Source organism: Dryas octopetala, chromosome 2 (assembly GCF_963921425.1).
Source record: "Dryas octopetala chromosome 2, drDryOcto1.1, whole genome shotgun sequence".
NCBI classification, from domain to species: Eukaryota; Viridiplantae; Streptophyta; class Magnoliopsida; order Rosales; family Rosaceae; genus Dryas; species Dryas octopetala.
In genome coordinates, this window is record NC_141367.1 from 27,489,743 (window position 1) to 27,517,653 (window position 27,911).

At 36.6% G+C, this 27,911-nt stretch overlaps 6 protein-coding genes across 11 annotated transcripts; 1 reads left to right on the top strand and 5 right to left on the bottom strand.

The window, feature by feature from the left end:
* Positions 1 to 283: 283 nt before the first annotated feature.
* POL{LAMBDA} (DNA polymerase lambda (POLL)) lies at positions 284 to 4,326 on the bottom strand. The gene is made up of 13 exons (XM_086233403.1): positions 4,198 to 4,326; positions 3,976 to 4,113; positions 3,553 to 3,862; positions 3,315 to 3,445; positions 3,044 to 3,106; positions 2,604 to 2,783; positions 2,459 to 2,512; positions 2,042 to 2,130; positions 1,621 to 1,711; positions 1,188 to 1,268; positions 830 to 897; positions 662 to 746; positions 284 to 568 (listed from the first exon to the last, which is right to left on the bottom strand). The coding sequence occupies exons 1-13, from the start codon at positions 4,306 to 4,308 to the stop codon at positions 470 to 472; spliced, it is 1,500 nt and encodes a 499-aa protein (XP_086089529.1). The 5' UTR covers positions 4,309 to 4,326; the 3' UTR covers positions 284 to 469.
* A 1,200-nt stretch (positions 4,327 to 5,526) lies between these two features.
* EMB3108 (DEA(D/H)-box RNA helicase family protein) lies at positions 5,527 to 9,304 on the top strand. 4 transcript variants are annotated; one of them, XM_086232991.1, is made up of 9 exons: positions 5,527 to 5,936; positions 6,066 to 6,356; positions 6,482 to 6,595; positions 6,699 to 7,165; positions 7,342 to 7,669; positions 7,854 to 8,006; positions 8,681 to 8,732; positions 8,951 to 9,012; positions 9,113 to 9,304. In XM_086232991.1, the coding sequence occupies exons 1-8, from the start codon at positions 5,628 to 5,630 to the stop codon at positions 9,001 to 9,003; spliced, it is 1,767 nt and encodes a 588-aa protein (XP_086089117.1). In that variant the 5' UTR covers positions 5,527 to 5,627; the 3' UTR covers positions 9,004 to 9,012; positions 9,113 to 9,304. The 4 variants fall into 4 exon arrangements, with proteins under 4 accessions (XP_086089117.1, XP_086089119.1, XP_086089115.1 ...); XM_086232993.1 differs by having other exon boundaries at positions 9,116 to 9,304; XM_086232989.1 differs by having other exon boundaries at positions 5,528 to 5,936; positions 8,948 to 9,012.
* A 9-nt stretch (positions 9,305 to 9,313) lies between these two features.
* UGT74B1 (UDP-glucosyl transferase 74B1) lies at positions 9,314 to 11,148 on the bottom strand. The gene is made up of 2 exons (XM_086232994.1): positions 10,490 to 11,148; positions 9,314 to 10,286 (listed from the first exon to the last, which is right to left on the bottom strand). Exons 1-2 carry the CDS (start codon positions 11,138 to 11,140, stop codon positions 9,528 to 9,530), a joined length of 1,410 nt encoding a protein of 469 aa, XP_086089120.1. The 5' UTR covers positions 11,141 to 11,148; the 3' UTR covers positions 9,314 to 9,527.
* Positions 11,149 to 14,930: 3,782 nt separating this feature from the next.
* Positions 14,931 to 15,958, bottom strand: LOC147295042 (gibberellin-regulated protein 11-like). Its single transcript, XM_086233581.1, has 4 exons — positions 15,822 to 15,958; positions 15,639 to 15,677; positions 15,466 to 15,508; positions 14,931 to 15,250 (listed from the first exon to the last, which is right to left on the bottom strand). The coding sequence occupies exons 1-4, from the start codon at positions 15,876 to 15,878 to the stop codon at positions 15,066 to 15,068; spliced, it is 324 nt and encodes a 107-aa protein (XP_086089707.1). The 5' UTR covers positions 15,879 to 15,958; the 3' UTR covers positions 14,931 to 15,065.
* Positions 15,959 to 17,885: 1,927 nt separating this feature from the next.
* Positions 17,886 to 23,089, bottom strand: EMB2004 (RNI-like superfamily protein). Of its 3 annotated transcripts, none has more exons than XM_086232381.1 (18): positions 22,899 to 23,089; positions 22,541 to 22,820; positions 22,136 to 22,348; positions 21,729 to 21,787; positions 21,393 to 21,530; positions 21,220 to 21,294; positions 21,010 to 21,093; positions 20,847 to 20,908; positions 20,584 to 20,653; positions 20,113 to 20,188; positions 19,903 to 20,033; positions 19,459 to 19,518; positions 19,260 to 19,334; positions 19,059 to 19,163; positions 18,861 to 18,956; positions 18,678 to 18,758; positions 18,493 to 18,594; positions 17,886 to 18,366 (listed from the first exon to the last, which is right to left on the bottom strand). In XM_086232381.1, exons 1-18 carry the CDS (start codon positions 22,938 to 22,940, stop codon positions 18,298 to 18,300), a joined length of 1,818 nt encoding a protein of 605 aa, XP_086088507.1. In that variant the 5' UTR covers positions 22,941 to 23,089; the 3' UTR covers positions 17,886 to 18,297. The 3 variants fall into 3 exon arrangements, 2 of the variants coding, with proteins under 2 accessions (XP_086088507.1, XP_086088508.1); XM_086232382.1 differs by having other exon boundaries at positions 22,136 to 22,355; positions 22,899 to 23,086; XR_015120390.1 differs by lacking the exon at positions 17,886 to 18,366 and having other exon boundaries at positions 18,916 to 18,956.
* Positions 23,090 to 24,624: 1,535 nt separating this feature from the next.
* On the bottom strand, positions 24,625 to 27,454 carry LOC147295044 (IAA-amino acid hydrolase ILR1-like 4). Its single transcript, XM_086232239.1, has 5 exons — positions 26,908 to 27,454; positions 26,312 to 26,437; positions 25,891 to 26,205; positions 25,670 to 25,798; positions 24,625 to 25,520 (listed from the first exon to the last, which is right to left on the bottom strand). Exons 1-5 carry the CDS (start codon positions 27,280 to 27,282, stop codon positions 25,134 to 25,136), a joined length of 1,332 nt encoding a protein of 443 aa, XP_086088365.1. The 5' UTR covers positions 27,283 to 27,454; the 3' UTR covers positions 24,625 to 25,133.
* Between the last annotated feature and the right edge of the window lie 457 nt (positions 27,455 to 27,911).

Below are 27,911 nucleotides of genomic sequence, written 5' to 3' on the forward strand. Positions count from 1 at the left end.
TCATGTCACTATGGACTTCCATTTAGTTTTTTTCTCGGCTTTTATTGAAATTTTTATTCTGACCAAAGAAAAGAAATTGAATTTTTTTTATAAATTAACAATAATTTTCATTTTTACGCCCCCTTTGAATTTTGTAATCAGTGGTATCCCTATCCCCTTGAATTTTTAGACTATATTCAATGGTTGATTCTTTAAACAAAGAAAAATCAAATGAAACCCAATTATGTATAATCTAAAAAAAGCAGAGTCGCTACTTCTGAAACTTTTTTCTATTTTACTTCCCAAAAAAAAAATTAGAGAAAATAAAAGAGCTACATGATTTACAAGGGTTCGTATGTGAACAGGACTGCCTCTCTCTCTCTCTCTCTCTCTCTCCCCCTCTCAAAGGTAAATAGCATTTCACATACGAGAAGGAGTTTGTTAGCTCATATGTACACTTGCTCATACAAACAAAAACCATTTACACATCTCACAGATTTCTCTCATGTGGTTCAAGCCAAGGAAATCCGAGGAAATCAAACACCTCCTTTTCGGAGTCGAATTTTAAGCTCGCGCTAGCTCTCACCCCCTGCAACAGAATGATACAAAGTTAACATTAAGTGAACCACAAAACAGCTCAGACAAGTGTAGGGAAAAGGTCCTGAAACCAACAAGCCATTACCCGTTTACCGCCAGACCCCTGAGTAGCTGGAAACAGCCCAGTATCATCAAGCCGGAATCCTTTAGGTTCAGCTAGTAATCTCAACCTACATTTATTTGGATTGTGAGAAACTTGAAAGGGCGTTAGATAGATTTTCCCACCAACATAAGCCAATAAAAGCAAACGAACCTCCTATTCACTACATCATTCCCCGTCCAATGTATCAGTCCAAAAGCATAAATTTCCCGTGGGTAGACCTATAAGAACAAAACATAGACATTAAAGTATATTAGGAGATCAAACACATACATGTATGTGATTCTCCATAACACAATCACATAAAACAGGCCATCAAGTCCACTCGAAAGATAATGCATGGTCACCCCCAGGAGAAGGGATACACTACACTAGTACAATTGTATAAAGATGTGAATGCCTATAACTATTTACTGTTATGAAATGAGGTTGTAAAAAATAAAGAAAATGATGTTCCTTTTGTCAACTTCTTCTGATATTTAAAACAAATGATAGCGATATCACGAAAAACCTTAAGATCTATGCGGTGCCGCAGCTCTCGTCCAGGATATGTGCAAAGCCCGAAATATGTGTCAACACCAAAATCAGTACCCTGTCCACATTATTGTATAAAGAAGTTAATGCAAGAAAATGTATATCATGGCAAGTGCATAATACAATAGCATAAATAAAAAAAAATAAAAAATAAAAACATAATAAGAGAATATTAAAAGACTTCATTAGCTATACTTTCAGGGGTCAGATTATTCTGATGGTAAAACAACTAAGTATCAGTAAATACTTTTTGCAGCAATTTGACTCGACACAAACCAAATGCTTCTTAAATTTATGACCACTCAACCAATAGGTGCAAACCTGAATTTTACACCAGATATACAACCCTGACACATGTACATAGCAACATCATGAAAATAAATTGTTAAACCAGACAAAAAGCATGTTACCTCCTCACTGTGTGTACTGAAAACCAAATCCTCCCTTAGAAACTTCATATCCTTTAAATGCTTTACATATTTTGGTAAAAAGCCTTTATGGCTGCAGCGCAGACCAAAGTAAGTCAGCATTTCAAGACTAAAACCAGGAACTTGACTGGCCAATAACAAGAAGACAACAGTAGTAGTACCAATCATTGAGATCTGATACAATGATGAGAAAACACATGAAAACCAAGAAAGGGCAAGCTATCAACAGAAAGTTGCAGTCAAATTAAGTAGCATCTTACTAAATTGAGCGCCAAAATATCATAAGAGCTCCATTTATTTGGTATACACCAATATGTTTTCATCATTATTCCAATACATGCCTATAATCTGTAATTCTTAGTGCAATGAAAAGAAAAAGGATGAGGAACAATGACTTTTATACCTCATTCCATCAGGATGTGTAATTACAATGTCCAGATCCCCACAAGAAGCTTTCCCACGTCTATATGACCCTCCACATACAATAACCACCTGAAGGAGGTAATGGCCCACATAAGAATAGCAAGCCACATATGGGAATGGAAAGTAATGCTGTAATTGTGTGCAATACTAATACCCGAGGAACGGGTCAATGAATGTTATATTGACCCACATTCTTTCCTGTAACAATCATACCTGAGTACGGACTAAATAAGGAACTATAAAAGCATATATTCATATTGGCTCAATTAAATCCAGTATAGAGCAGCTGTGTCATGCCAGTGTGAGCAAGCAAAACCCAAGTTAAGTAGATTCCCCCTAATACACCAGTTCCTTTTTTGCCTGATGCATCAGTTAATTCAAACGTTATTGTGCTCACCCCAGGCAAAACATCCTCTCCAACTTTCCGTAGAAGACGTTCCATCTCTTCAGCCTAAGAAAAAAAACACCAATTTATTGTGGGAAAAGTAGATCCAAAGAATTCACATTAGCATAGAAATTCAGGAAAAGCATTATAACTAGACCTCATGCCGTGGGATCCTCTGTTTGATATCATCAAAATATCTTAACCCCAACTTCTGTGAATTTGTTAATGAATCTTCATTCTTTAAATCATCTAATGTGCGGTGTCCTTTCTCATATAATTTCAGTGCAGTAGCTGGACCAATGCCCCATACTTCCCCAAATAAGGAGATTGTTCGCGCCTGCATTTAATTAAAATAAAGTACGAAGCACAACCGTCAAATAGTGCATTCCCCATTCAACCTAACTTGATATAAATAAAATATAAAATCTTTTTATCAAATGTATATTTGTATAAACACAGACATAGTCATACATATATAGTATTTTCACACTATAAAACATCTACCAAAGAATGGATATAACAAAAAGAATAAATCAAATTTCAAATTAGCACAAGAATATTGAAGCTATAGAAATCTTCTGAGAACCTTGCCAACACCTTTTCATCTGTTTCAAAGTGCTCCAACTTGGATAACTTTCCAGTAGTCACTATCTCCTGAATCTGCAATCACGGATCAATAGCTTCAATACTATCACAAGACTCATGACTTTACAAAGTGCACTTAGTAACATGTACATATACTTCACACAAAAATATTCAAATATTGAAATTAAGCTAATATATCCTCTGAAGACAAACCCATATCAGAAATTCAGAACAGAAGCCACCAAAGACAAAAATTTAAACTGAGGTATGCACGTTCACTCACATGATCTAGAATTGACTTTCCAATGTTGGGTAGGTCTTTAACTTGCTCCGCACTTTGAATCTTGAAAGGCAATTTCTCTATAACTGCTATAGCCTTGTAATAGCTAAAAGATCTTCTGTCATCACCCAATGCTTCAATTTAAACACACGAAATAACCGTCAAGCATCAGAATTCAGAAAACCAACAATGCAAAGTAAACAACCAGAGGAAATGATTAAATTAAGTCTCACACTCTCACCTCTATATATATTGATAAGTTTCCCAAATATCTGGGTTATGTTGCTGTTTAAATCAGGTGGGTTGTAGGGAATGGATGACTGCAATGCTGTGACCTGATCCTTATTTGGAGCTTCTGGGGTTTTGGGGATTGAAGTGTGAGCCAAGTCATCAGGAGAGGATCTTGTCTTTTTGGCATTTGGTGGTTCATCATCGCTGGAATTGTAATCATTGGAAGGCTTGTCTGCTTCCAATTTTAGATGGTACATATCCTCAGGTACCTTTTCTCCAGAGCTCAAGCTGTCCTGTAGCCACTGATAAACTACAACACTCTGCAAAGTGCAAACCACCATAAAATTGGAGCTTGGAACCATATTTATACTTGAAATTTAATCAAATATATTTAGTTAAAGGTTTAAATCTTGAATGGTGAGTGGTGACTCACTCCTTTAAAGCGACCCAATTGCTCACTGCCCACTTGTTGTAAGAGGGCTTCTGGGTTCATAGCAAATATGTGAGTGACCCTTTTGGTTAAACGCTCTTCTATAGCAGCCCCCATTTGGACCAATTTTTGCTTCCAAATCTGAAATCATATGCACCAATGCTCAAAATATGAATTTATAAGCTAATGATACACATTCCAGCGACGAAGCTATGAGTGTCAAACCTGTAAACGACGGCTCTGAACTCCGTTTTCAACTAGGAAGACGACCATTCCGGCGAACATTCCCTGAGGATCGGACGGTAGACTTTGATTTCTGGTTGCCTTTGGCGCCATTAGTTATTTCGTTTCGTGTTTCTTCTGGGTGTTGAGTTTGGGTGCTTCTACAACAAGCCCAGGGCTTTTACGGTTTTACATAATCAGATGCGCTCGTTATCTAGGAGCTTTGCGTGCAACCGCTATCAACAGTATCAATCCGACAATCCTGATGTTGGAGGACACGTGTTTCAGGGTGATGATATCTCTATGCTGTCGCATCAGCCTTGCCTTGTATTTTGGTATAGAGTCCTTGTGTTTAGTGGGTTCTATATACATCTCATTAAATATTGTTTCCCTTTATATTTCATTTTTGTCCTCAGTTTACCTGTACTGCTATACATTACAGCCTATACATTATCATTCGATTCATTCCTACTACCCCAACCATTATATTTTTTAAACTAAAATATAGTTTGACATAAAAGTTAAACTGTAGTGATGTGTAAAAGTTTAATGGTTAATTGAATTGATTAAAACATCAAAACCCTTTTGTGTATCATGTTCGTACCATAATGTATTACTATTCGTACATTAATACATTATAATTCATACATTGATGCACTACCATTTATCTTGTTATACCATTACCAACAAATATCATTCAAAGTAATTGTAATACTGTGTAAAAATTTTATATTTAAAGAAGTTAAAACACAAGTACCTTTCTTGTATATAATTAAAAGATAAATAATATTATCATTCGTACATTGATCAATTATTTATCATACTTTATTTACACAAATAATTATGCCCTTCAAAATAAAATATTAGTAATACATAAACATTTTATAGTTAATTAAAGAAGTTAAAACACCAAAAATATTAATTTTTTTTATCGTAGTACCTTAATATAATATTGTTGGTGTCTTAATGAAACAATGCTTCTTTAGTCCCTGATTGGAGAAGCTCCTTCAATCCCCTCTTATAAAGAATATGTCTTTTTCTTTAATTTATAAATAAATAAAAATTTAATTCATAAATTGAATAAAAATATTAAAAAGGACATACATATGACATATGTAAGAGAGGGTTGGAGGAGGACCTTTAGAAAGCATTGTTCACCTTAATGCATTCCATTATAATAATAATAATAAACGTGCGTTTTATGCAAAAATCTGCAGTTTAGCGGCGAGGGTCCTAAATTTTTTCATCATCAACAAATGATCAAAGGGAAGCAAATGTCAGTGAGAAACTCGTGTGACAGTTGCTGTTATCCTATCCCCTTCATAAACCCCTCCCTCCTCCCTCCATCCCCGAACCCAATCTTGTTACAGCAACGAGGGTTTAGCAGCCAATAGCCATAAACTGATAAACCCCAACACAAAAAAGAAGCCCAAATGATTCTTCATCGCTCAGCTACAACAATGCTTCCATTCTACAAGCTATCTTCATCTCCCCCCAAATTCCTTTCAAAACTCAGACACTCATACTCTGCTCTTTCCAATCCCTCATCTTCGTTTCGGATTGGTTTGCTTTTGCTGAGCCACCCCCGCCGTTTCGGGACTGCCACTGCCGCCGCTCACCGCAAGGGAGGAGGAGATACGTTTTTCGCCGAAGAAAGCGTTTCGTGGGCATCCCTTGGCTTGTCCGATAAGGTTTCTCAAGCTCTCTTCAATGTCGGTCTCGGCCAACCATCTCTGGTTCAGGTGCACTTCTTAATTTTCACCATCCGAGAAATGAAAAATCAAATTGGGTTTTTCTATGTGTTGGTTCAATTTCCGAAGTCACTTGAAAGTTTGAACTTTTTTATTGAGACATTTGGTTTTGCATTCTAGGCTGCTTGCATACCATCTATACTTTCAGGGAAGGATGTGGTTGTTGCAGCTGAAACTGGTAGTGGGAAAACCCATAGCTTCCTTGTCCCTCTAATTGATAAGCTGTGCTATGCGCGCAACGACGACTCTGGGGATGTCGTTTCTGATCACGGACTCTCTCCACCCCATAAGATTTCTCTTGTTCTTTGCCCAAATGTAACACTCTGTGAACAAGTGGTTCGAATGGCCAATGGTCTTGGTGGCGACGACGGTGAACCACTTCTCAGAGTCACATCTCTGTGTGGGCGACAGGTATTAGTGTTTTGTTTTTATTTTCCTATTTTGTGCTACTAGAAGGATGCGCTTGTATTTCTCTTTGGGTGTGCCTATCAAACTTTGAGAGTATGGTTCTGAAAAGTAAGATACTTTGACTGCAGGGATGGCCAGTTAATGAACCTGATATTGTTGTTTCAACACCAGCTGCTCTTCTGAATAATATTGACCCAAACAAATTCCGTCGGATGGAATTTATACGTACTGTAAAATATGTGGTATTTTTCGTTTCATTCATTGTGTATGATTATTTTGTACATATCAAATATTTAGTGCATACAAAAGAAAACTCACATGATTTGTGATTAATTTGGCATTCAGGTGTTTGATGAAGCAGATATGCTTCTCAACGGGGGATACCTGAATAAAGTTATCCGTCTCATAAACATGCTCCGGTTTGACGAAAAGCTATTGTCACGGACAATTAAATCTGTAGCTGAGTCATCAATGGACTTGGAATCTGAAACTTCATCACATTTCAGTTCAGAAGATGAAGAAAATCTGCAGGCTGAAGACATCTTAGAAGAAGAAGAAGATGATGAAGAAGAACAAGAAGAGGGAAATTCTGAGGGTGTTGTTGATGACTTACATGAGGAGTCTGAGGTTGGGCACGTCAAAAATAGAGACTGGAGGAGAGTGAGAAAAGCTTATAAGCGCAGTAAACAGTACATTTTTGTTGCAGCCACTCTTCCAGTGAATGGAAAGAGAACTGCTGGGGCAGTGTTGAAAAAGATGTTTCCAGATGCCAATTGGGTTAGTGGAAACTACCTCCATTGTCACAACCCCAGGTGCCACACCATTTTTCAGCTACCAGTTATTTAATAATTTTCTTTCCCCCTTCTCGTCAACTGCTATGTTGTGCTCATTTTTCAACATCGATTTGAGTCAATGTTGTCAGTATTAGATGTTTCAACTTTGATGTGTTTGTGAGCATTGGTTATTTGTTGCTTCCGTTATATTTCAGATTAAAGCAAAGGTGGATTGAAGCTACTTTTGATACTCAGGTGGATGAACTTATAAAGGCTGTGAATCATGGATTTAAATCAAGATCCGTGGAGTTTGGTTCCGGTGAATGTCGAACAATGGTGTTTGCAAATACTGTTGAGGCTGTGGAATCAGTGACAAAGATATTGATGAGAGCTGGGATTGAATGCTACCGTTACCATAAAGATTGCTCCTTGGAAGACCGTGCAAAGACATTGGTTGATTTCCAAGAGAAAGGTGGTATTCTTGTGTGCACTGATTCTGCTGCACGTGGTATTGACATTCCAAATGTATCACATGTTATTCAGGTGCGTCTTCTTTTTTTGTTTTTCTTGTGAAAATTTGGCTTTCTGTTTCATGTGTGATACTATTTATCTAGCATGCTTTCTGAGGATTTTGTTTTTGAGTTGTGATCAATTTATTCAACGCATTCTACCATGGGACTATTAGCATGAACCGGAACTAACTCTTGGCATTGTTTACATATTCCAGGCAGATTTTGCTACTTCTGCTGTGGATTTTATACACAGGGTTGGTCGCACAGCTAGAGCTGGTCAATATGGACTTGTCACTAACATGTATAATGAATCCAACCGGGATCTGGTTGCGGCAGTTCGTCGAGCAGGGGAACTTGGTCAACCTGTGGTAATTATTGAAACTTACACTTAAAAACAAAATCTGCTTGGTTATGATTCAACAGTTTTGCTGCCTCCTAGTCCTGGATTTTAGATAATGATTTTTTCAGAAAAAAAAGATACTTGAAATTTTTGTCATTAATATATATCCCTTTAGGCTTTATTTGGGAGATGGGATAAGTATGAGATTGGACATTTAAATTGATAATAGTCTCTGATTCATGTTTGGTGCTGCAACAATGAATTCAACTAAACAACTTCAGCCTCGGACAAGAATTTATTCCCGAACAAACTTCCTCTTTATTCCTTTCGTTTCTCTACATAATAAATCTTGCCTCCTTTCAAGGCACTTTCTTAAATAAGAAAGTGAGTCATTTATAAAACACAAAAGCTAAGGTATAAATTTTTTCTTGTATGAGTGTAATAAAATAAAAGATGAGCTTTAAAGATTAATAATATTAAAATGTTGATGAAAAAGATTAAAAAAGTAAAAATAATTTTTACATCTGTTCATTAGGAGTAATGCAATATTAATCATTTTAGCTATTTGTGTTCTCGTGAAATGAAAGAAGCCGTATTATTGTAATAATGATTTGAATTTGTTTTCTGTTTATTGTGTTCTGGTTATGATGGAATCTTTTAGTGGCACCTTGGTGATGACTATCTACTTTCTTATAACTGCAGGAGACAGCATTTAGCAGGAAAAGAAGCTTCCGAAATAAGCTTAAGAAAAGAGGTAAACTTCAAATCTTCAACTGTCCAAAATTCAGAAATGAAAAGCAGGTGTACATGTTAAAAAAATATGTGGGTAAATTAACTCACACTTCTAAATCTGTAGTCAAATAGAACTCGCATTTAAGTTTTGGTTCACTTGCAATGATTTTGTTATGATCAGAGACAGATTGTTTATGATATATATGGGGCCTGATTGTCTCATTTTCATACTTTCAGCAGCTTTGCAAAGAATCAGTGACTCATCAGCTGTTGAAGAGAGTGCTCTAGCATAAAATGGCTAGGTTAGTAGTACAGAACTTGCATCTTGAATAATTTCGTTATGAATAGAGTACAGACTGGTTATGATATATGTAACTGAACATTTCATTTCTATATTTATAGCAGGTTTTGGCAAAAATCACTCATCAGATGTTGAAGAGAGTGTTCCAGCATAAAAAGCTAGGTTGTGATTTGTGAGGAGATTCAAGTATAAAGAAGCATACACTGTTGATCTTTATAGATTCTAATTTTTTTCAGCAATGATAGACTGTTAAATACGGAAATGCCACATTGTGAATCTGGCTTTTTGGTGAAGTCTGTCACTGTGAATATATCATTTTCGCTGTTTGTTTTTGCTTAACTTTTAATTTTAAGAGTAAAAGTAGAAATGAATTCATAACTTGAAAAAAGAAAAACAACATACTCGACAATAATGAGATAATACTTAAGACACACGGCAACAATCACAATCTACTTCCTGACTCCACACACGCACAAGCAAGGCATATTCAACAAGGATAACAAATATGCCTAATGCTTAATCTGTGCCATTCAAGAATTCCTTTGGCTCTCCTTTCCTCAAATGCTCAACAAATTCAGTAATACTCTTGTCAGAGCTTCCCCCTTCACTAACTTCTTTCTTAGCCAACTCCCTCCATTTACTCGAATTCTTCTTAATCTCTTCACTTCTCTCTCCCTCCATCACTTTCTTCAAACACCCAACAAACTCTTCTTTCCTGACAATCCCCTCCTCGTCTTCCTTGGCTCTCACCCCCACCTCCCATATCTCCTCCACAAACTTAGCATTTGTGAGCTGGTCAGACCACCGCGGCACTGCCACCATCGGCACCCCAAGGCTCAGCCCTTCAAGTATCGAATTCCAACCACAATGAGTCACAAAGCACCCAACTGCTTCATGTGCCAGAGCTTCTAGCTGGTTGCACCACGTCACCACTAGACCCTTTTGATCCTCTGCTGCCGACTCCATGATTTCCTTGGGCAATTTACTGCTTTCAGATTCTCTTACCACCCAGAGAAAATGAACCCCACTTTGTTTCAATCCCCATGCAATCTCCTCCATCTGCTTTGCTGTCAAAGACACCATGCTTCCGAAGGAGACATACACCACTGACTGTGGTGCCTTTGTGTCCAACCATTTGCTGCATTCTTCGCCAAGAGGGTTCCACAGGCTTGCTCCATATCCTTTATCCCCCTTGATCTTCCCATCCAAATAAGCTGAAGGGACCATTGGGCCAATCAAGTTTGCTGGCCACAGCTTTGAAATTCCTTTGGCAGCCTTTCATTGGGGACATAAATTAGCCAAAATTAATAATTAACCAACATGCGATGTCAATAGTATAAATTAATATTAGAAAATTATGCATGAACACGTTAATTTATGCTAGATGAACATGATTAGAAAACTTTAAACAAAATTTTACTTAATAATGATCGATCCAGATTAATAGTACGTGTGACAATATATTCATATATACGTACCTTGGCTTCAAGTGGCTGGAAAGTGTTTGCAAAGACCCAATCAGCCTCGTCCAAGTTAGGATACTGATTTAGTATCATGTTCAAGTAAGCTGGGTGGCTATCTGGGGTCTTAAGAAAGCTAGGCAGGTCAGGAAAGTTGAGTGGAGGCAAGCCAGGAAGCAACAAGGGCAGGCCCTCCAGCTTAAACGGCAGAGAAAGCAGGCCATGGTGAATGTGACAAAATATGCTGCAAACACTGGCCGAATTGGTGAAGAATGCGGCTCCATATATGCCATGCTTCTTGGCCACATCAAGAGCCCATGGAAAAAACGAATCGTACACCAAACAATTCACAGGGAACTCCGAGTTTTGGAATTTGGTTAGGATTTGAGATAGGGTTCTTGAGCCATTCGCCTTGAATGACTCAAGATAGGCGTCCTCATTTCCGGCTTGGACACAGCCGGAGTGGTCGAACCCATCAGAGATGGGCTCGACCCCTACGTTTGGGGCACAAATGGAGTTGACAGTGTAAGTGGTTGTTGCTATTGTGGCCTTCACGCCTTTAGAGGCTAGACGCTTTGCAAATTGGAGGAGAGGGTTGATGTGGCCTTGCCCAGGATATGGAAGCACCACAACATGACCTCTATATTCATTATGAAAAACATCTGCCATTACTTTTGCTTTCGATATTTTATGTGCTTCCTTTTGTTCTGAAAGTGTTGCTATTTAAAGGCGTGGAGCAAGAGGAAATCCTATTTTAAAGGGATTAGTTGTTACAAGTACAATTAGGTACGCTAGATATTTGGGGAATGTGAGTGTGGCTATGCATTTAGGTTGGTTAATTACGTAAGACATGTTCCAGAGGACGTGATATTAATTACGTAGGTTATACATACCAGATGACGTCATAAGTATTCAAATTTAGGAATTGCTTTGACTCTTTATCATTTATATTTCCACCTTTTTCATCACGCGAGCATAATCTAATGTAAAACACATATATATAAAATGACTGATGCATATCCTAGTTATAGGGATGTTTTACTCAAAATTGAATAATTTTTAAATTTAAACAATTGATTCCACGTGCTATATGCAAACAAAAACTCGTATTTAACTTTATTATTGGAAAGCTGGGCAAGTCTCAGTAATTGTGTAGTACGTAGGTAATAATGGGGGAAAGCTGCTAATAATTTGGTTGCGGTGGAATTTGAATTGATTGCAGATCGAGGATCCAACAACTTTATCTTACTTTTCGGCCCAGTGGAGGAGTCTCAAACAAAGTGACCAGAAGAGAAAGGCCATATCAATCACATGTTGGCTATGGAAGTCTTGTACTACCGACCATCCCAAGCACGTACCACTCGGAAAGGGCCATGTGGGCCATGTCCAACGAAAACGAACGATCGATCACTTCATTGAGTTTTGTGCTCATTTACGTATTTGTTTCATTCAGTTATTCTTTTACTTATTGGATTTGGACTTTAAACTACTGTCGAATTAGGATTCCTCGATCTGTTTATTTTTTTTTTAAGTTTAACAGTAGTGCTAGACATCTCACATTTTTATACTATAATTTTATATCATCTTATGTGGTAACTTACATGGCATTCATACATTGAATACTAACAAATAAAAAGAAAAATTCAAAAAGAAAAATCTTGTCTAATAAAATAATGACACGTAAGATGGTATAAAAATGTGGTAAATATAGTATTATTTTAAATTTAATTGGATAATATAAATATATAACGGTACGTGAGGTGAGGATTGCATGTGAATCATGAATATGCATTAATAAATGATTGACAAGGTGGTACTTGGTACTTTGGTAGAAATATTTATTATTACTTTTTCGTCCAAGTAGATACGTGAACGGAGGCAAATCATTAGCATTATGTTTTTTACACAATTTTTTACATAAATTGTCAATGGGACTTATTATACAGAGTTAATTATATTTACATCCCCTGAAATTTATCGTTTTTTCACATACGTCCTCTGAGATTTCAACATTTACTCATACATCCCCTGGGGTTTTAACAATTACACACACTCTTTGAGGTTTCAAAACTGTTGCATATAACCTACTATAGTGAGACGAAAAATGATAAGAAATTATGCAAAAATACATGCTAAGGAGTTAAATGGCTTAATAAGATTACTCAAAGTGTAAGGTCCAACCTCAATACAAATATTTTCTTTTTTGTTTATTTTTTTTTTCTCTTGTAAGAGGTTATATGCAATAGTTTTGAAACCTCAGAGGGTGTATATGTAATTTTTGAAACCCCAAAGGGTGTATGTGAAAAGACGATAAACCTCAAGGGGTGTAAGTGTAATTAACTCTTATTATATATAGGATTTCAACGATCGTCTATTTTTTAGGTCTTCATTAAAATATTATCTTTTAAAAAAATTAAATGAATCAGAAATTATTTATCTATAAAGATTAAATGGTCAACAAAATAAACACTTGAAATGTTGACTATTTAATTTTTTTTTAAGTAAATAATTTTTGATTTACTTAATTTTTTGCAAGAATTATTCTTTAATGAAACCCTAAAAAATAAATTATTTGAATCGTCAAAATCTTATATGAAATAAACCTCATTAAAAACTTTTATCAAAATTTATTTTAAAAAATAAAATGTCATAAATCATTCTTATGAAAATATACATGTGCGTATCGTACTTTCCTTTTGGATTTTGACAAGACTCGGTAAAGCTCTCTCTCTAGAGTACTCTATTAATTAATGGTGTATGTTGAGTGTGGCCCGGGTTACTCATTGAACTTCATTATTCAAGCAGATTTGCTTTCTTTAATTGCCTTTTGCAGAAATTTAATTAATTTGACATACTTGATCGCTTGCTAAAGACTAAAGCTCTCTCTTACTCTTTCCTCCATTTTAATAATTTAATGAGGTGCGTTTTCTTAGGGTCAATGTGTTTCTATGTGTTTTAATTTATTATTATTTTTTTTTTCTAAAGAAAGAAAACGAATGTGTTTCATGCAGTTGACATAAGATGATGTCAAAAAGTATTAATGATGCGGATTTAGATTTTCTGTTTTCTCATCTCAGAGTATCCGGATCTTTAATGCTCCATAAAAATAAAGTGATCGACAAAGAAATAATGGACCACATCAACTTGTGTTGAACACATGGTTACTCACTTACTCCTTTTTTCGATCGGTTGCGGTCGGTTTGTCGGGTTGAACCCACCTCCTGCCCACCCTATTATTGGAAACAACCATTAACCCTGTAGGCATATATGAATAAGTTACCTCCACTAATTTTCTTTTAAATATAGTGATTTACAAAACATGTTTTACCCAATGGACTGCATTTTGCCACTAAAGCCGTCAGTCATATTGGGCCCTCGTTTGGTATTGCTTTTTTAAGACTAAAATCACTTATTTTTAAAATTTTACTTATACAACCTGTTTGATAAAATATATAGATACGCGCGTTTTATGAAAATTCACTATGAGTGACAGCAATGCGGAGAAGCAATTGAAGGTTGCTTTTCATTTCCACTTCTACGGAAGCAGGTGGAGAACTGGCGGGACCGTGGGAGTATTGTGGTGAAGAAGAATAAAAAGAAGGTGATGGGGTGAGTGGATGAATCTGCAAAGTGGGTGGGGTGGGCCTTTTTTTTTGGGTTTTTATTTAATTTATATTTTAAAAAATGTTGGTATTTTTTTATTATTTTTTATCAACACATCATCATATTTATTAGAAATATTTAGAAAATAGAATAAATGTAGCTGAATTTTCTTTTGTCCCAAGTAAATGAGTAAAAAATATTTGTCCATTTTAGTTATTATAGACAACTCCATCAATTTAATACTAAAAATTTACCAAACATTCAAACACTGTTTTTTATATTCAGAGCGCTTTTAAAAATATAGTTTATCAAATATTTAACTATTTTACTTCAACTGATTATTTTCACAGCTCAATTAAAAGTGATTATTCTTACAGCACATCGATACCAAACTGGGTCATAGTCAATCGGATTAGGCTTAACCACAATTTTCGGGCCGCAAAAAGTTTTAAAGCCCATGACTATTTCTTATGGTGGGCCCAAAATAACACCTCATTCTTCCATTGGGCTGTGAAGTCATGACGTTCTGTTGGGTTGGGCTCATGAGCACGGTCTGCAAATACTACTAAGTACTAAGCTGTATGTAGGTCGTTGGATTAACAGGCCGTAAAGTGAGCCCAATAAAGAGAAAGAAAACAAAATTTTTGACCTGTAGCCGTATTTAAGATGCTTAGCACCCAAAAAAATTGTTTGGTGATGCATAGAAAATTGCAAATAAAATTTACAGGGAGTTCCCCAAATTGCAAGCTACTCACCAATCACGTACGACTGGACTTCAATCAAGGAACACAGGGATACAGAACTCGGCATTCATTTTTTCATTAAATTAAACAAAATCAATACCACAGCACTCAGAACAACACACTTTGACTAATTAACGAAACCCATATACAATACAACATCATAGTCTTGCAACACCAATTGTCCAAAAAATTTATTCCCTATGCATGATTTTTGACTTGCCCTACTGGTGGAGGTCACTTGAGGGCAGTTAAGGGCACTTGAGGCGGTTGCCATGGGTAGTCATATCAGTGTAGCAACTCCCACAGGCCTCTCTGTTGCCTGCAGTACCTGGAGGAACACACTTGCACCTGAAGCAGCAGGTCCCACATGCCCTTGTGCACACGTTTGGCCTTGAGTGCACGCTGCACCTCACCTTGCATTTCCCTTCACAATCTGCAAATATCACATTAATACAATTAATTCATTCATTACACAAGGACCACTACTAGTCCTGTTATAAATAAACCAACCAATTAGCTACTCATTTTATGTATAATACTTATTTGGGCAGACATGGTTTCAATAGCTCATCATACTCTGGCCCAACCCCAAATTAACTACATGCATGCATCAGTGAAGGGATTCAAAGCAATTGAAAAACCACATACCCACATATGGTAAAAGTCTTCTGTTGGGTCCTTTCACCACAGCCTAAAAGAAAAAAAAAAAAAAAAAAAAAAAAAGGGTAATCAGTAATTAGCAAGCTAGAAATAGTTAGAAACATTAATTATTCCAGTTAGCAGAGCAACCAAAACATGAGAGAAGGTAGTGGTGATTAAACCTGGGTTTCATGGTCCTCCATCTTGGTATCAGATGCAACCTGTAAGAACATCAATAAAGTGACATTAAGAAACAATACTAAGGATGAAGACGAAGGGCCCAAAAATACATATATTAGTGAGCAAGTGATCACTTCCAGATAGAGGAAGAGGAGCAAGTAACCGAGGAAACATGCAAGCTTTACCTGCGCTATGCAGAACACCAAAACCGCCAAAACAAGAAGCAAGAAGCGTGACGCCATTTGCTGCTACCACTTTCACTCAACCTCACTCCAAGTGTATGCAATTGCTGCAGCCTGCAGGGTAAAGAAGCTTAAGCTTAATAAGCTTGAACTACAAACACCAAGAGTTGCCCCCCTTCTTTATATAGCCGTTTCCTTTTAGTTTTAGTGGAGTTACCATATTGCCCATGCATGTCTTTTGTCTTTTGCTTTTAATTATGATTAATTGATTATCAACTCTCCATTTTTTTTTTTTAATATGGGAGATGGTGATTGAAAGTTTGTACCTCTTTAAGCCCTTTGGGTTAGCTCAAATAGTTAGAGTGGATATGGTAAAAATTAGAATTAAGCTAAGTCCAGAATTCAATTCTTTCCAATGTAATAAAAAAAAGTTTAAACCTCTTTTAATGTTGGGAACAAAAATATTACTTAACTAGCTAGTTAATATTGTCAATTCAAATTAATTTTATGGGATCTTATAATTTTATTAGTAAAATATTTACTCTAACATCTAAAACTAAAAGAGTGTAAATCTCTTAACCCATTATCGTTTGATTAAAAAAAGGTTCCTCTTCATCTTGCTTTGGTTTTCAAATATATTCTGAAAAAGAGAATTCAAAATATAGAAACAAATAGCAAGCTATACATCATTGTATGATGTATAAGTGTGATATATTTATAAGACAAAGCATAATATAACTTATTTAATTACTGCTCGGTGGGGAGCAGGACCAGCTATATTCTCTCTTCACTCTTCCAACCCATTGACAAGTTGGCCACTGCTCCCAAAGCATTACGTCTTAAGCTATTTTTTACTAGTATTATCAATTATGCGCCCAAAACAATTATAAATGTCAATAAAAAAGATTCGTAATGTATATATTTCTTGTAGAGCTCAAAACCATTATCGAAATGAAAACCAACAGAAGTAATAAAAGTTAGTAATCTTTTGGGTTATTTGTTTAAGGATTTGTAATTAAATTAAGCAGTATGTATACACGCACACATTACATGGTTCACAGGATCCAAGAGAAGAAGAAATCATGGTAAGTGAGCAGAGCACTGAACATGCAAAAAAGATAACATCAATTTGATCACGAAAACTAGGAATATATGAGTCGGTTAGAAAATGGAAAGTATTGAAACGAAGGTGCATGGAACTGGACAGCTCTAGTCCAGTTGGATGGATATAATCTTAAACAGGCACGTCATAGTCGTACCCTTTGTCCTTGTCAAAGTTCAAAACCTCAGCCTCCTCTTTAGGGCCCTGTGCAAAATATAAAAATAAAATAAATATAAATATGGCCCCCACGGCTAGCCCTAGGCACAGAAATTGAAACGGTTTTGTCCAGCACTTGTATTTCCAAGAGAGCTAGCCAGCTCACCAGAAGGTGGTCGCGACACATTAATCAATAATCCATACTCCATAGTATTAACCCATCCACGACATCAATGGGGTTCCCAAAGACTGCCACGACATCAATGTTGTTTCCAAAAAGGACTCTAGATTGCCACCTGTGATCCAACTGGAGCACTTCCAAGGAGTACTCATCTTTTAGCTCTGACATTAAGGGAAATTACATGCATACAATTCACAACTTTAGTTTTAGTTTAATAGATGACAATGTATGACATATTGGCAATTTGGCATGCAACTAAAACTAAAGGGTAAGCATCTGGGTGGTATTATAAATCCCAAGTCATGCAGGTACTAATGTCGAGTGGCTATCAACGTACCTCCACAACTCGCACCACTTGCCCTGACCTTCTTACAATAAGTATTGCTGCTCAGCATCACCCATGGACATGATTTGTAGTAGATAACTAGATATACTGATAAAGATGTCCACTACTGTGTGTTTGTGTAGCTAGCATTAACAACCAAAGACATCTAGTGCCAACTGCCAAAAATGGTATGTGCATTCTCACATCTCTCAGTATAAACTTTTGAAGGTCTCAAAGCTACCAAAGAGAAAAGAAAAAAAAAAGTCAAACTTCCTAGGATAATTCCAGCACATAAAAGTGGTGAGCAGTTGAGTATCTCAACCAAAGCTATAGCTATCAACAAAAATGATAAAAATGTAAACTTAAGAAAGTAACACTAAATCATTACAAAACTTCTCTGATTTTATCAGTACATTGACAGATACAAGATTGTAAGCTTCTTTGAACTCTCTAGTGAACCCCCGCCCCCCAACCTTTAGAATAAAAAATAAAATAAAAATCCCTCAAGAACAATACCTATCACTAAAGAGACTAACTATGATCTCTCAATGTCAAAATTTCCAATTGTTCCTCAGTGAATGGAAGTTGATAAGAACTCAAAAATTTCAACCAAAAGTTTGGAGTTCTTACCGATGATTCCTGGCAAAAGAATAAACCTAAAGAATGGTATTGTTTCAAACATATCACCGCATTTCTTGTCTAATAAGTAAGCCTTCTAGAAAAAAATGTTGATTTCCTTTTCACTCATCTCATATACATGGTCTCTTGCATCTGTCAAAGCACTCTGCATGATGCAAAAAAACATTAAGACACATGTCAAAATAAAAAGAATTAGGATAGATCTAGGGTTTAGAAAAGAAAATGATAGCATACATGGTGAAACCCCCTAGAGGAGGATGAGAGGGATTACCTGCCCAAATTTGGTGAGGAAGTTACTGGCAAGGTTCAGAGACGTGACTGTCACATCTTCATTAGCCTTGAGTGCTTGAGCAATTGCAAAAGCCCCGTCATCCTGAATACAAAACCACTATCAAACAGTGCATAATACCACTAACATGTGCAAAAGAAAACAGAAAACACAAAGTCAATACATACCCGAATTTCATTGAACCCTAAATCTAATGAAGTTAAAGCTTCATTCACCACTTTTAAGCTGCGGGCCAGGCAGGATGCACCCTGCTTGTTTTAATGTATAAAAAAGAAAAAGTCACATAAGATTTGAGAGATCAGAATGGCCCAAATAATGTATAAAGACATTTATTATCTACAGAAACGAACTTCATTTCGAAGTCCATTTGCCCGCAAGTCCAGAACTTGTATTGTAGTATTATACTTTAACATATCTGCGATGAACTCTGCACCCTTTGCTCCTATCTGAAATATAATTTTATATACATTGGTTACAAGATCATTTCAAATGGATACGGGAAACCCAGATTGAGAAATAGAATAAATATGTCCATATCTATAAATTACCTGACACCAGCCAAGCTTAAGGGTTTCTATCTTTCCGTGAAACTTAAGAACTTCAGATAAAGCCTTCACCCCATCTGGTCCAATGGGATTATAACCAAGTTCCAACTGAGAGAGAGGGGGAGGGAGGGAGGGAGGGAGGGAGAAGTGTATGTCATTACATTGATAAATAAAAATGAACAAAGAAAAGAATGAAGTACTTACAAATGTAATTACAGAATTATCTTTCAATGCTTCAGCTATTGCAGTGACTCCCTTGGCATGGATATTATTTCCCCCCTGCAAGAATGATTCCCATTTTTCCAGAAGTAGTATGTTAAGGACCTCTTTTAAAATAAAATAAAAAAATAGAATAAAATATATACATATAAGTGACGCCAACAAAGAAGCATGCTCTTCTCACCAGGTCTATGGTTGTTATTGTCCGGTTTTCCTTCAAAGCATCTGCAATTTTTTCAGCTCCCTAAAAATGAACAAGATTTATAGATCAGTAAAGGAGTCTCTTTAGAGATCATAGTTAAGTCTCTTATATGGCCTTTACCACAAATAATGAACCAAGGTCCAGAATAAAGCCAATAAATTACAATTTAGGTTTTAAAACATCTCTTTCCGTCTTAAGATTGTCAAAGGCCAGCAAAATTCAAACAGTTGTAGCTGTAGTAGTAGTAGTTCAATGAAAGATGATAACCTTGAAATGAAGACACACGTTTTAATGATGGTGTTGATCCACCAGAATATATATACAAAAACTCTAAATTCTACATTAAGTGATTTACAGTGAACCAAATAAAATTATGAGTTCATATAACTGTATGCCAGAAGTGTTAACATTTTGAAAATACCATACCTCATCACCTATGTCATTCATGTAAAGGTTCAACCATAACAAGCTCTTGGACCTTTTGATATATCCACCAACATGAAAGGCACCTTTTGCACTAATCGAGTTGTTGCCGATGTCCAGGAGTGTAAGTTTACCTAAGCAAATACAGAGATCAGATCAATTGCAGAAAAAATTTGCTGACCAGAATTGCAGTTGACACAGCAAAACACAAACCTTTATGTGAAGATAAACCTGTCACCAAAGCATGCACTCCTTCATCTCCAATAGAATTTCCATGCAAATGAAGTTCCTGTATGTATAACATAACTATTAATCTCAGAGCATAGAATGGGAAACTTAATCCATTTCTGTTGCAGCTCATTTAATTATATGCAGAAACCTTCTGTGACAGGTAAAAGAAGAATAAACTTCAGCATTCATTGACAAGATTAAAATAGTGTTCTGTCAATTTTTAAAATTTCTGAAAGAGTAATTTTTGTGGCTAATGTTAATCCATTGTCACTGCATGTCTTTTCAGACTTATAATCACATAGACAACTCACTTCTCTAACATAACCTATTTTCCAGTTAACAGGACATATTATACCTTCAAAGTTTAGAAAAATCTGAGGGGTCATCAACAGAGAGTGGCGATTTGTCCCAATGAAAAACAGAAAGAGGAGTGGAAGTGAACGAGACACTTACCCTTAAAGACTTGTTCCCCTCAAGTCCTTTAGCTAAAGCATTGGCCCCCAGGGCACCACCATAATTTCCACTTAAACATTAATAGAATGTCAGATGAATTTCAAAAAGGAACAAAAAGTTAAGTGCTGCTACTATAAAACTCTTTGCTTAGAGTGCTCAAGAGCCAAAGGCATACACAGCAATAAACACAAACAAATGGTATATATAAACCTAAATTGTATTATATTATGAGAATGAGGAAAAAAAGAGGAGACTTCACTAACTTCAGATGAATATTCCGTATTGTGTTATTCTCAAGAAGAGCTCCAGCAATACTTGTAAATCCCTACCTCCATTTCCAAATAACAAATTATAAATAGAATCAGTTATCAACTGTGGTTAATCCCATTGAAGGCAATTTTCGAGTTTGTAGAGGCAATTCCTTACAGAGTAGTCAATCATATTGTTGTTAAGTTCAAGAACACGCAAGCTTGGATTTTTCTTCAACATTTCTGCAATAGCTTTTGCACCCTGCACAATAAAACGAGCAAAATGTTAAAGGCATATCATTGATGGACAAGCCTTTGCTCTTGCAGCTTTCAAAGGCACATGGCTGCACTCTCAGGGCACTAGCTCTGATGCAAGGAGTAAGCTAACCTCATCCCCTATGTCAGTACTGTTCAGCTGGAGCTTTTGAATACCATTATTATTCACCAATATATCACATAGGGACTGCAAATAAGTGTACATCACACAATATTTAGCTCTGATTTTATATTAACAATAAATATACACGTGTAAAAATAAGATACAGGTGAGTTTGGACTAACCTTAACTCCGTCATCTCCAATTGCGTTTCCAGAAAGATTAAGCGTCTTTAACATGAAGTTAGATTGAAGAACACCATCAAAGGCTTTTATTCCAGTTGCAGTTATTCCGTTTGCAGCAAAACTTACTTCTTCAGCAGTCTGGAACACAATAAAAGCACGCAATACATATATAAGACAAGTATATAAATACACAAACAGTAAATTTATAAAGAAAAACTGGAATGCATGCATTCCATGTAACCCAAACACATAGCATGCAAAATTATGGTCCAAAGCCACAAAATTATTCATATAACAAAACCAGAGAGTGGAAACATTTGAGTAAAGAACTCAAACCTGATTGAAACCCAAACTCTCAGAAAGAAAAAATAATCCTTCATCTCCAAAGTTACGCCCTGCCAATATTTTTTGTATGGTCAGAACAAAGTGCTGCCAAAATATGCATGAGTTTTTATTTTTTTTATTTTGAGAGTATATAACAACCATTAAATTAGTAATATTGAAACCAGTTTGGCATCCAAAAGAAAGTGACAATCAATTGAGAAAATTAATAAATAATAATGAACCTCATAAGCAAAAAATTGTCAATAATAAACCACAAGAATGAAGTTGGTATCAAGAGGAAATTCATATGAATGAATAAGGAATGAATACTAAAGTACTTAAAATAAATAAATTGCCAGTATTTTCTTAAAAGCCTGCAAAGGTAGAGAAGCTGCATGCACGAGTACTAAAGCATCTACCTGACAGGTCAACACTTCTGAATGACCTAAGTTCCTTGGCAAAGTCATTGAGCTTCAGCTTGGACTCTCTCTCAATCTTTGCACCAAGACCTGATAACAAATTTGTACCCGCGGCAAAAGACCACTTCATTCCTTGATCAGGAGATTTATTTTCGACAGCTTTAGTCCTCTGCGGCTTAGGAATAAGGAGTTTCTCCACCAATTTCCACAAAACTGTCAGCTGAAGACATAAATTAGTGCACCAATTTGGAAAGACACGAAAAATTTAAAGATCAAATGCCAATGCCGGAACCAATTATTAATAAAAGTATCAACTTTCTACTTTCTAATTGTATCCCACATAACAGTTGATCACTCAAAATTATTTCAACCAAGCTAAAAGGAATTGAAAGACGAAACCGGTACCGAAAGTGAGGGCGAAGAAGGAGGCGGCAGGGACGACGAAGGAGGCGAGGTTCTTGACTGGAGCAACAGACAATGAGCTCTCGCTCTGGCTCTGCCTATACACTCTCCGACCACTCGCTGGCCTCCTCGAACCTCCCTCAGCCCTAGAACCACCATTTACTACCACCAAGCATCGCCTCCTTAGCGGAAAGAGAGGAGGCAACACCACACCCTGCTGTGTACGACGCCCCAGCCAAGCACTCCCCGAACCTTGGGGCTGGGATTGCAGCCTCAGTAAAATCTGAGAACCGAATTCAGATTTTATTATTCAAGTAAAATAGGGAAAACAGAGAGAGAGAGAGAGAGCGAGAGAGAGTACCTTGGGATGAGAGCAGAGGGAGATGGCGGAAGTGGAGCCCATTGGGTGAGTTATAGAACTTAGAAGAAGGGCATAGGGTTCTTGGCTACGTATGTGAATGTACGGATACAGCAATGGAGGTTTTGTTGTTGCAGAGTGTTCTCAGCAGCGGCGGGGTCTTGTTTCTGAGATTGTTATCAAACAGACGAAGACGATCAGTCTATCAACTACCAACACTGTCCAAAATCCTCCCTTCTGGAATAGACGCTTCACGGCTCAATTGGGCCTTCTTAGGGCCTTCAAAATTGGATACATACAAGCTATAGCTCAATTTTCTTGGATTCTTTGACGTTCAGGCCCAAAAGAGGCAGCTTATAAATGGGCCTTTTTCCGATTTCTGCTATTTTAATAAGATAAGGCAGAGCTAAATGCACCCATCAATTTGATCAGTACACCCAGCACCCATTTTCTCTTTCAAAAAATTTTAATTATTTTCTTATAAGCTTTTACTATTCACAAGGGCTGCAAAGCCTGCAATCGAATCATATAAAAAAGCATAAATTATTTATCAATTTTTTGTTTTGAAAAAAAAAGGATCAACAATCACTTGTAAAATTTGAGGTGAGGGATTCAAATTTAACACATTCTTCTAATATTGACGAAAGAATAGCTAGTTGGTCTATAGCACATAATTTGTTTTTTTTTTTCTTTTCTACTAATGGCATACATTAGCAGGCACTAGTCAGTAGGCTGACTTTCTATTTAATTTTTTTTTGGTTGGATAAACGGTGAGAGTTGATTGGTGAGGTCCCATACTTGAAAGTCCACTCCAATCAACGGCCCAAAATTATCAGACTATGGCAACTAGCCAACTAGCCAACTAGCCAACCAGCCAACTACCCAACTAGCCAACTAGCCAAGCATTTTCGTGATGCAGTCTAAAAATAGTGATCCTACTTTGATATTCTCGTCATGCCACCTGTAATTGTATAGTACAAACCACAAAGTTGGCTTGTAGCCTTGTACAAATGTAGTACCAGTTTTGAGTGTTTGACACCTTCGATTATGCTGAGACTTTTGTTTTAAGTATTGTTTATTTTTCCATTTCTAATTTCCAAGCTGCCAGCTTGTAGCCTTGTACAGTTGTACACTTCTCTCCCATAAGTTCATAACGATTAACGACCTTCTAGGAGAGACCGACCAAGGTACCCCATCATAATGTGTATATATAACATAGCCTGTATAGTGATGACTATAAGCAAAAAAGATTTATCTTTTCTATTGTGAAAGGCAAGACACTAAGTGACTAAGACAAAGTCAATGGCTTCTCATTCTCAGATGATCACATTGGCAATGTTTGCTGCCTGTTTTGCCATACTAGTCATGGCTGGTGCTGCACATGAGGGCATGCCTGACATGCAACATATGGCCCCGGCAACGCCACCCTCTCAGAGTAGCCTCACATATCCATCAATGGTTGTTGGACTCCTTGCTTTTGTTGCTGCCTTTTTTGCTTAGAGGTCTCATCTTCAGCTGTGTTCTTACAATTTGTTGTCATGGTTTCTCGTTTCCTTTGTTGTCTTGATTATGTTGTCAGCAGGGCAGGGTCAGTTGGACTTTCACCTGTCGATCATAGTTTCTGTTTTGTTGTTTTTTATGATGATGGTTGAAATGTTGTAATAATAATTTTGTATGCTATGAACTTATTCATAAATTCTGCAAACAGGGCTTGGTTAACCTTGAAATAAGGACCAATAAGCCAATCTGCAATTTCAATTTCATCCATGTACATGTAAGTTCAACTAAATTTGTGATATAGACTTTAAATCATAAATCATAAGAATAAGAACATACACATCTTTTCAGGGTACTCTGGATGCATCTTTCTGATAACTTTGAGTAAGGCTAGGATGACACATCATGAACATATAAATGAACTGGATATCTGATACAAAATTCATAGGGACCATCTATTTCTAATCAGACTAAATTCTTCTATGTCAATAAACCAAGACAACATCTATTTCATAGGGTCCATCTTTCTAATTTCTTCAATTTTTGGAATAAACCATAAGTATAAGATCATAAACATCTTCAGGGACTAGGCCTAACACTGTTAGTCATATAGAGCAGCTCCATTTTGTCAGTCTGCATACAACTCCCATCCATACATCAACAATCTTTGAAGAAACAGACAGAGGATCAGTGAGATGTACTCTTGATAATTCAATGAAATAATTGGAGTAATTGAGACTATCAGAAATGAAGGTGCAGCTTCTCAGTTGACTCTGATAGGTAAGAATGGGCAAAAGCTGCATGTATTGCAGCTCCAATGGGAAGCACATCCTCATCAATGATATAGTAAGGACTATGTGGTTGATATATGGTTCCTTTCTTCTCATTTCTTGTGCCTAGAAATAGCATTGATCCAGGTACCTTATCTAAGTAGAAAGCAAAATCCTCACTCCCCATGAAGGTAGGAGCTATTTTTGTGTTTTCTTGTCCTACTATTTCGCTTGAGATGCGTCGAACTTGTTCATAAATTCTCTCATCATTTACTGTAGGGGGAATCATAGGGTGGTCCTTTCCTGAGAAGTCAACCTCAGCAGAGCACCTATGTACAGCTGACTGCCCTTTTACAACCTGATAGGACCAAGAAAATAGTTAAATACATATTCATGAATAATGCTTTGATCTATATAGAGTAATGCTAAAAAAATTAGTAACCCATTTAACCATGTACAATAACCACACAGTTCCAATTTTGGTTGTAAATTCAGTCAATTTATTACCTCTTCTATTCTTTTCCCAAGTGCATTGAAGCTCTTCTTGCTAAAAGCTCTAAAGGTACCAGCTATTGTAGCTGTTTCTGGGATGACATTAAATGAAGTGCCTGCTTGAATCATAGCTACAGAAAGTACCTGCATTATTCACATATTACTGTGAGGGAAATGTCTGACAAAATCCTGAATTTTTCTAAAGAATTGGGACCAAATGACACAAATAACAATACCTGGGAATCCAAAGGGTCTATCTCTCTAGAAACAATGTTTTGCAAGCTAATTACTGACGCTGATACTGCCAAAATTGGATCAATGGATTGTTGAGGAATTGCCGCATGACCCCCTTTCCCAAAAATCTTTGCTTTGAAGCTCCCACAGCCAGCTAGAAATTCTCCAGGCCTTGAAGCAACAACACCAGTCGGATATCTATGCACTATGTGCATCCCAAAGACGGCCTCCACATTATCAAGCACCCCTTCTTTAATCATGTCCTTCGCACCTTCGCCGCATTCCTCAGCTGGTTGAAAAATAAGAACAACAGTCCCCTGAAATAATGTGATAGATTTACAATGTGACCACAAAGAGATGTAACTCAAAGGATATGAAAATTTTATACATCGACGAATGAGTATTCACTCAATTCCACTTCACCTGTAATGTGTGCTGCAGTTGTTTGAGTACTTTTGCAGCACCAAGAAGCATGGCAACATGTGCATCGTGGCCACAAGCATGCATTTTGCCATCCACTTTGCTCTTGTGCTCCCATTTCACCAATTCCTATACACAGTAAATGCACTGCTGTCAAATATCAATATGAAGCGCTTTTTGAAAACATCAATTTTCAACATTCCACCTACTGCTTTTGATTGTTTCTCTCTTTTCCAACATTCTATTTTGGAACCAAAAAGGAATTGATAAACAGATAAAAAGGGTTCTCGGTACCACTTACTGCTTTAGAAACTGTTCAAGATTTTAACAATCACATGCTTATGTCCAATTGAAAACATAACATCAACAAAAGCTCTAAAAGCTAGGGTCCTGTGGATCCAGGACAATTAGCACTGAGCACCATTTATGTTCAAATCATTTTGCCATAATTACTTGACAGAAGAACTTTGATTAAATATCAATAAAAAAAAGGAATGAAGCATTGAAGCATCATAGTACCCTATATATCAATATCTTAAGTGATAACCCAACAATTTAAATTGGCCTTGAATATACAATACAAGTGCAGCAGTGCTAACCTGAATAGGCAAAGCATCCATATCAGCTCTTAGAGCAACAAAGGGAGGAGAGCCAGAGCCAATAGTAGCTACTACCCCAGTCTGCGCCACAGGCCACCTATATGCAACACCTAGTTTGTCAAGCTCACTCCTAATGAGTGCACTTGTTTTGAATTCTTCAAATGCAAGTTCTGGGTTTTCATGTATTTCTCTGTACACACCCTTCATCCAATTTACTGTATTGGGTTCATTGGCCAGCCTCACTATCTGGTCTTTCAATGAATGGTTCTGATATGTGGTGGACAAATTAAGAGTAGGGGTTTGGAGATTGAGAGAAAAGCACAAGGGTGTTGTGGCAATGGAGATTAGGTATATTATAAGTTGGAGAAAGCCCATGTTGCCAAATGGTAGTTAATAATGAACAAGTAGGTAGTCATATATATACAAGAAATTAACTGCCATAAAGGATATGAAAGACTTTTATGCTTGGGGATAAAATTGAAATGAAACCCAAAAAATAAAGGTAACTTTCATGGAACTGATGGGTTCGTTGCTCTCTTCCCCTAATGGGAGAGCAAAGAAACTCTCAATAGTCAGTAGGCAATAAGCATCAGCGATTATGCATGATTCTTAAAGTTTGGTTTCTCTTTCTCTCTTACTTTCTCTTTTTGTTTTTTAAGTAAATTTCTGACTTTGCTTCTGTTGTCCTTTACAAATATATTTTGAACTCTTAAATTTTGCCGAATTTATTTTTTCGGTTTTTAATATTTTGCTTTATCTAAAGATGGGGAATTTAAATTTGAGACCGTGAGACGTATCCAAAATTAAGAAGAAAAATATCACTAAACTCCTAATTAGTTAGTTCATAATCACTAATATTAAGCTGTGAATGGAAAATGTCACGTGTTGAAATTGGGGTGGCGGGCCTTCCGATGAGTAAAGAGACGTGTATGGATTGGATTGAAAAACGTAACAGGCCCTGTTTACCTGGAATGGACTTGTCACTAATTCAATTGTTGACTGTG

Coding starts and splice junctions, on each gene's coding strand:
- EMB3108 (XM_086232989.1), top strand. CDS start 5,628: ATGATTCTTCATCGCTCAGCTACAACAATGCTTCCATTCTACAAGCTA. Junction 6,357..6,481: donor CATCTCTGTGTGGGCGACAG/GTATTAGTGTTT, acceptor CTTTGACTGCAG/GGATGGCCAGTTAATGAACC. Junction 6,596..6,698: donor TACGTACTGTAAAATATGTG/GTATTTTTCGTT, acceptor TTTGGCATTCAG/GTGTTTGATGAAGCAGATAT.
- UGT74B1 (XM_086232994.1), bottom strand. CDS start 11,140: ATGGCAGATGTTTTTCATAATGAATATAGAGGTCATGTTGTGGTGCTT. Junction 10,287..10,489: donor TCCAGCCACTTGAAGCCAAG/GTACGTATATAT, acceptor CCCCAATGAAAG/GCTGCCAAAGGAATTTCAAA.
- LOC147295042 (XM_086233581.1), bottom strand. CDS start 15,878: ATGGCGTCACGCTTCTTGCTTCTTGTTTTGGCGGTTTTGGTGTTCTGC. Junction 15,509..15,638: donor TGGAGGACCATGAAACCCAG/GTTTAATCACCA, acceptor TTTTTCTTTTAG/GCTGTGGTGAAAGGACCCAA. Junction 15,251..15,465: donor AAGACTTTTACCATATGTGG/GTATGTGGTTTT, acceptor TGATATTTGCAG/ATTGTGAAGGGAAATGCAAG.
- EMB2004 (XM_086232381.1), bottom strand. CDS start 22,940: ATGGGCTCCACTTCCGCCATCTCCCTCTGCTCTCATCCCAAG. Junction 21,531..21,728: donor AGAGTTTGGGTTTCAATCAG/GTTTGAGTTCTT, acceptor ATTGTGTTCCAG/ACTGCTGAAGAAGTAAGTTT. Junction 20,909..21,009: donor ACAATATGATTGACTACTCT/GTAAGGAATTGC, acceptor AAATGGAGGTAG/GGATTTACAAGTATTGCTGG.
- LOC147295044 (XM_086232239.1), bottom strand. CDS start 27,282: ATGGGCTTTCTCCAACTTATAATATACCTAATCTCCATTGCCACAACA. Junction 26,206..26,311: donor AACTGCAGCACACATTACAG/GTGAAGTGGAAT, acceptor ACATTATTTCAG/GGGACTGTTGTTCTTATTTT. Junction 25,799..25,890: donor TAGACCCTTTGGATTCCCAG/GTATTGTTATTT, acceptor TGAATAATGCAG/GTACTTTCTGTAGCTATGAT.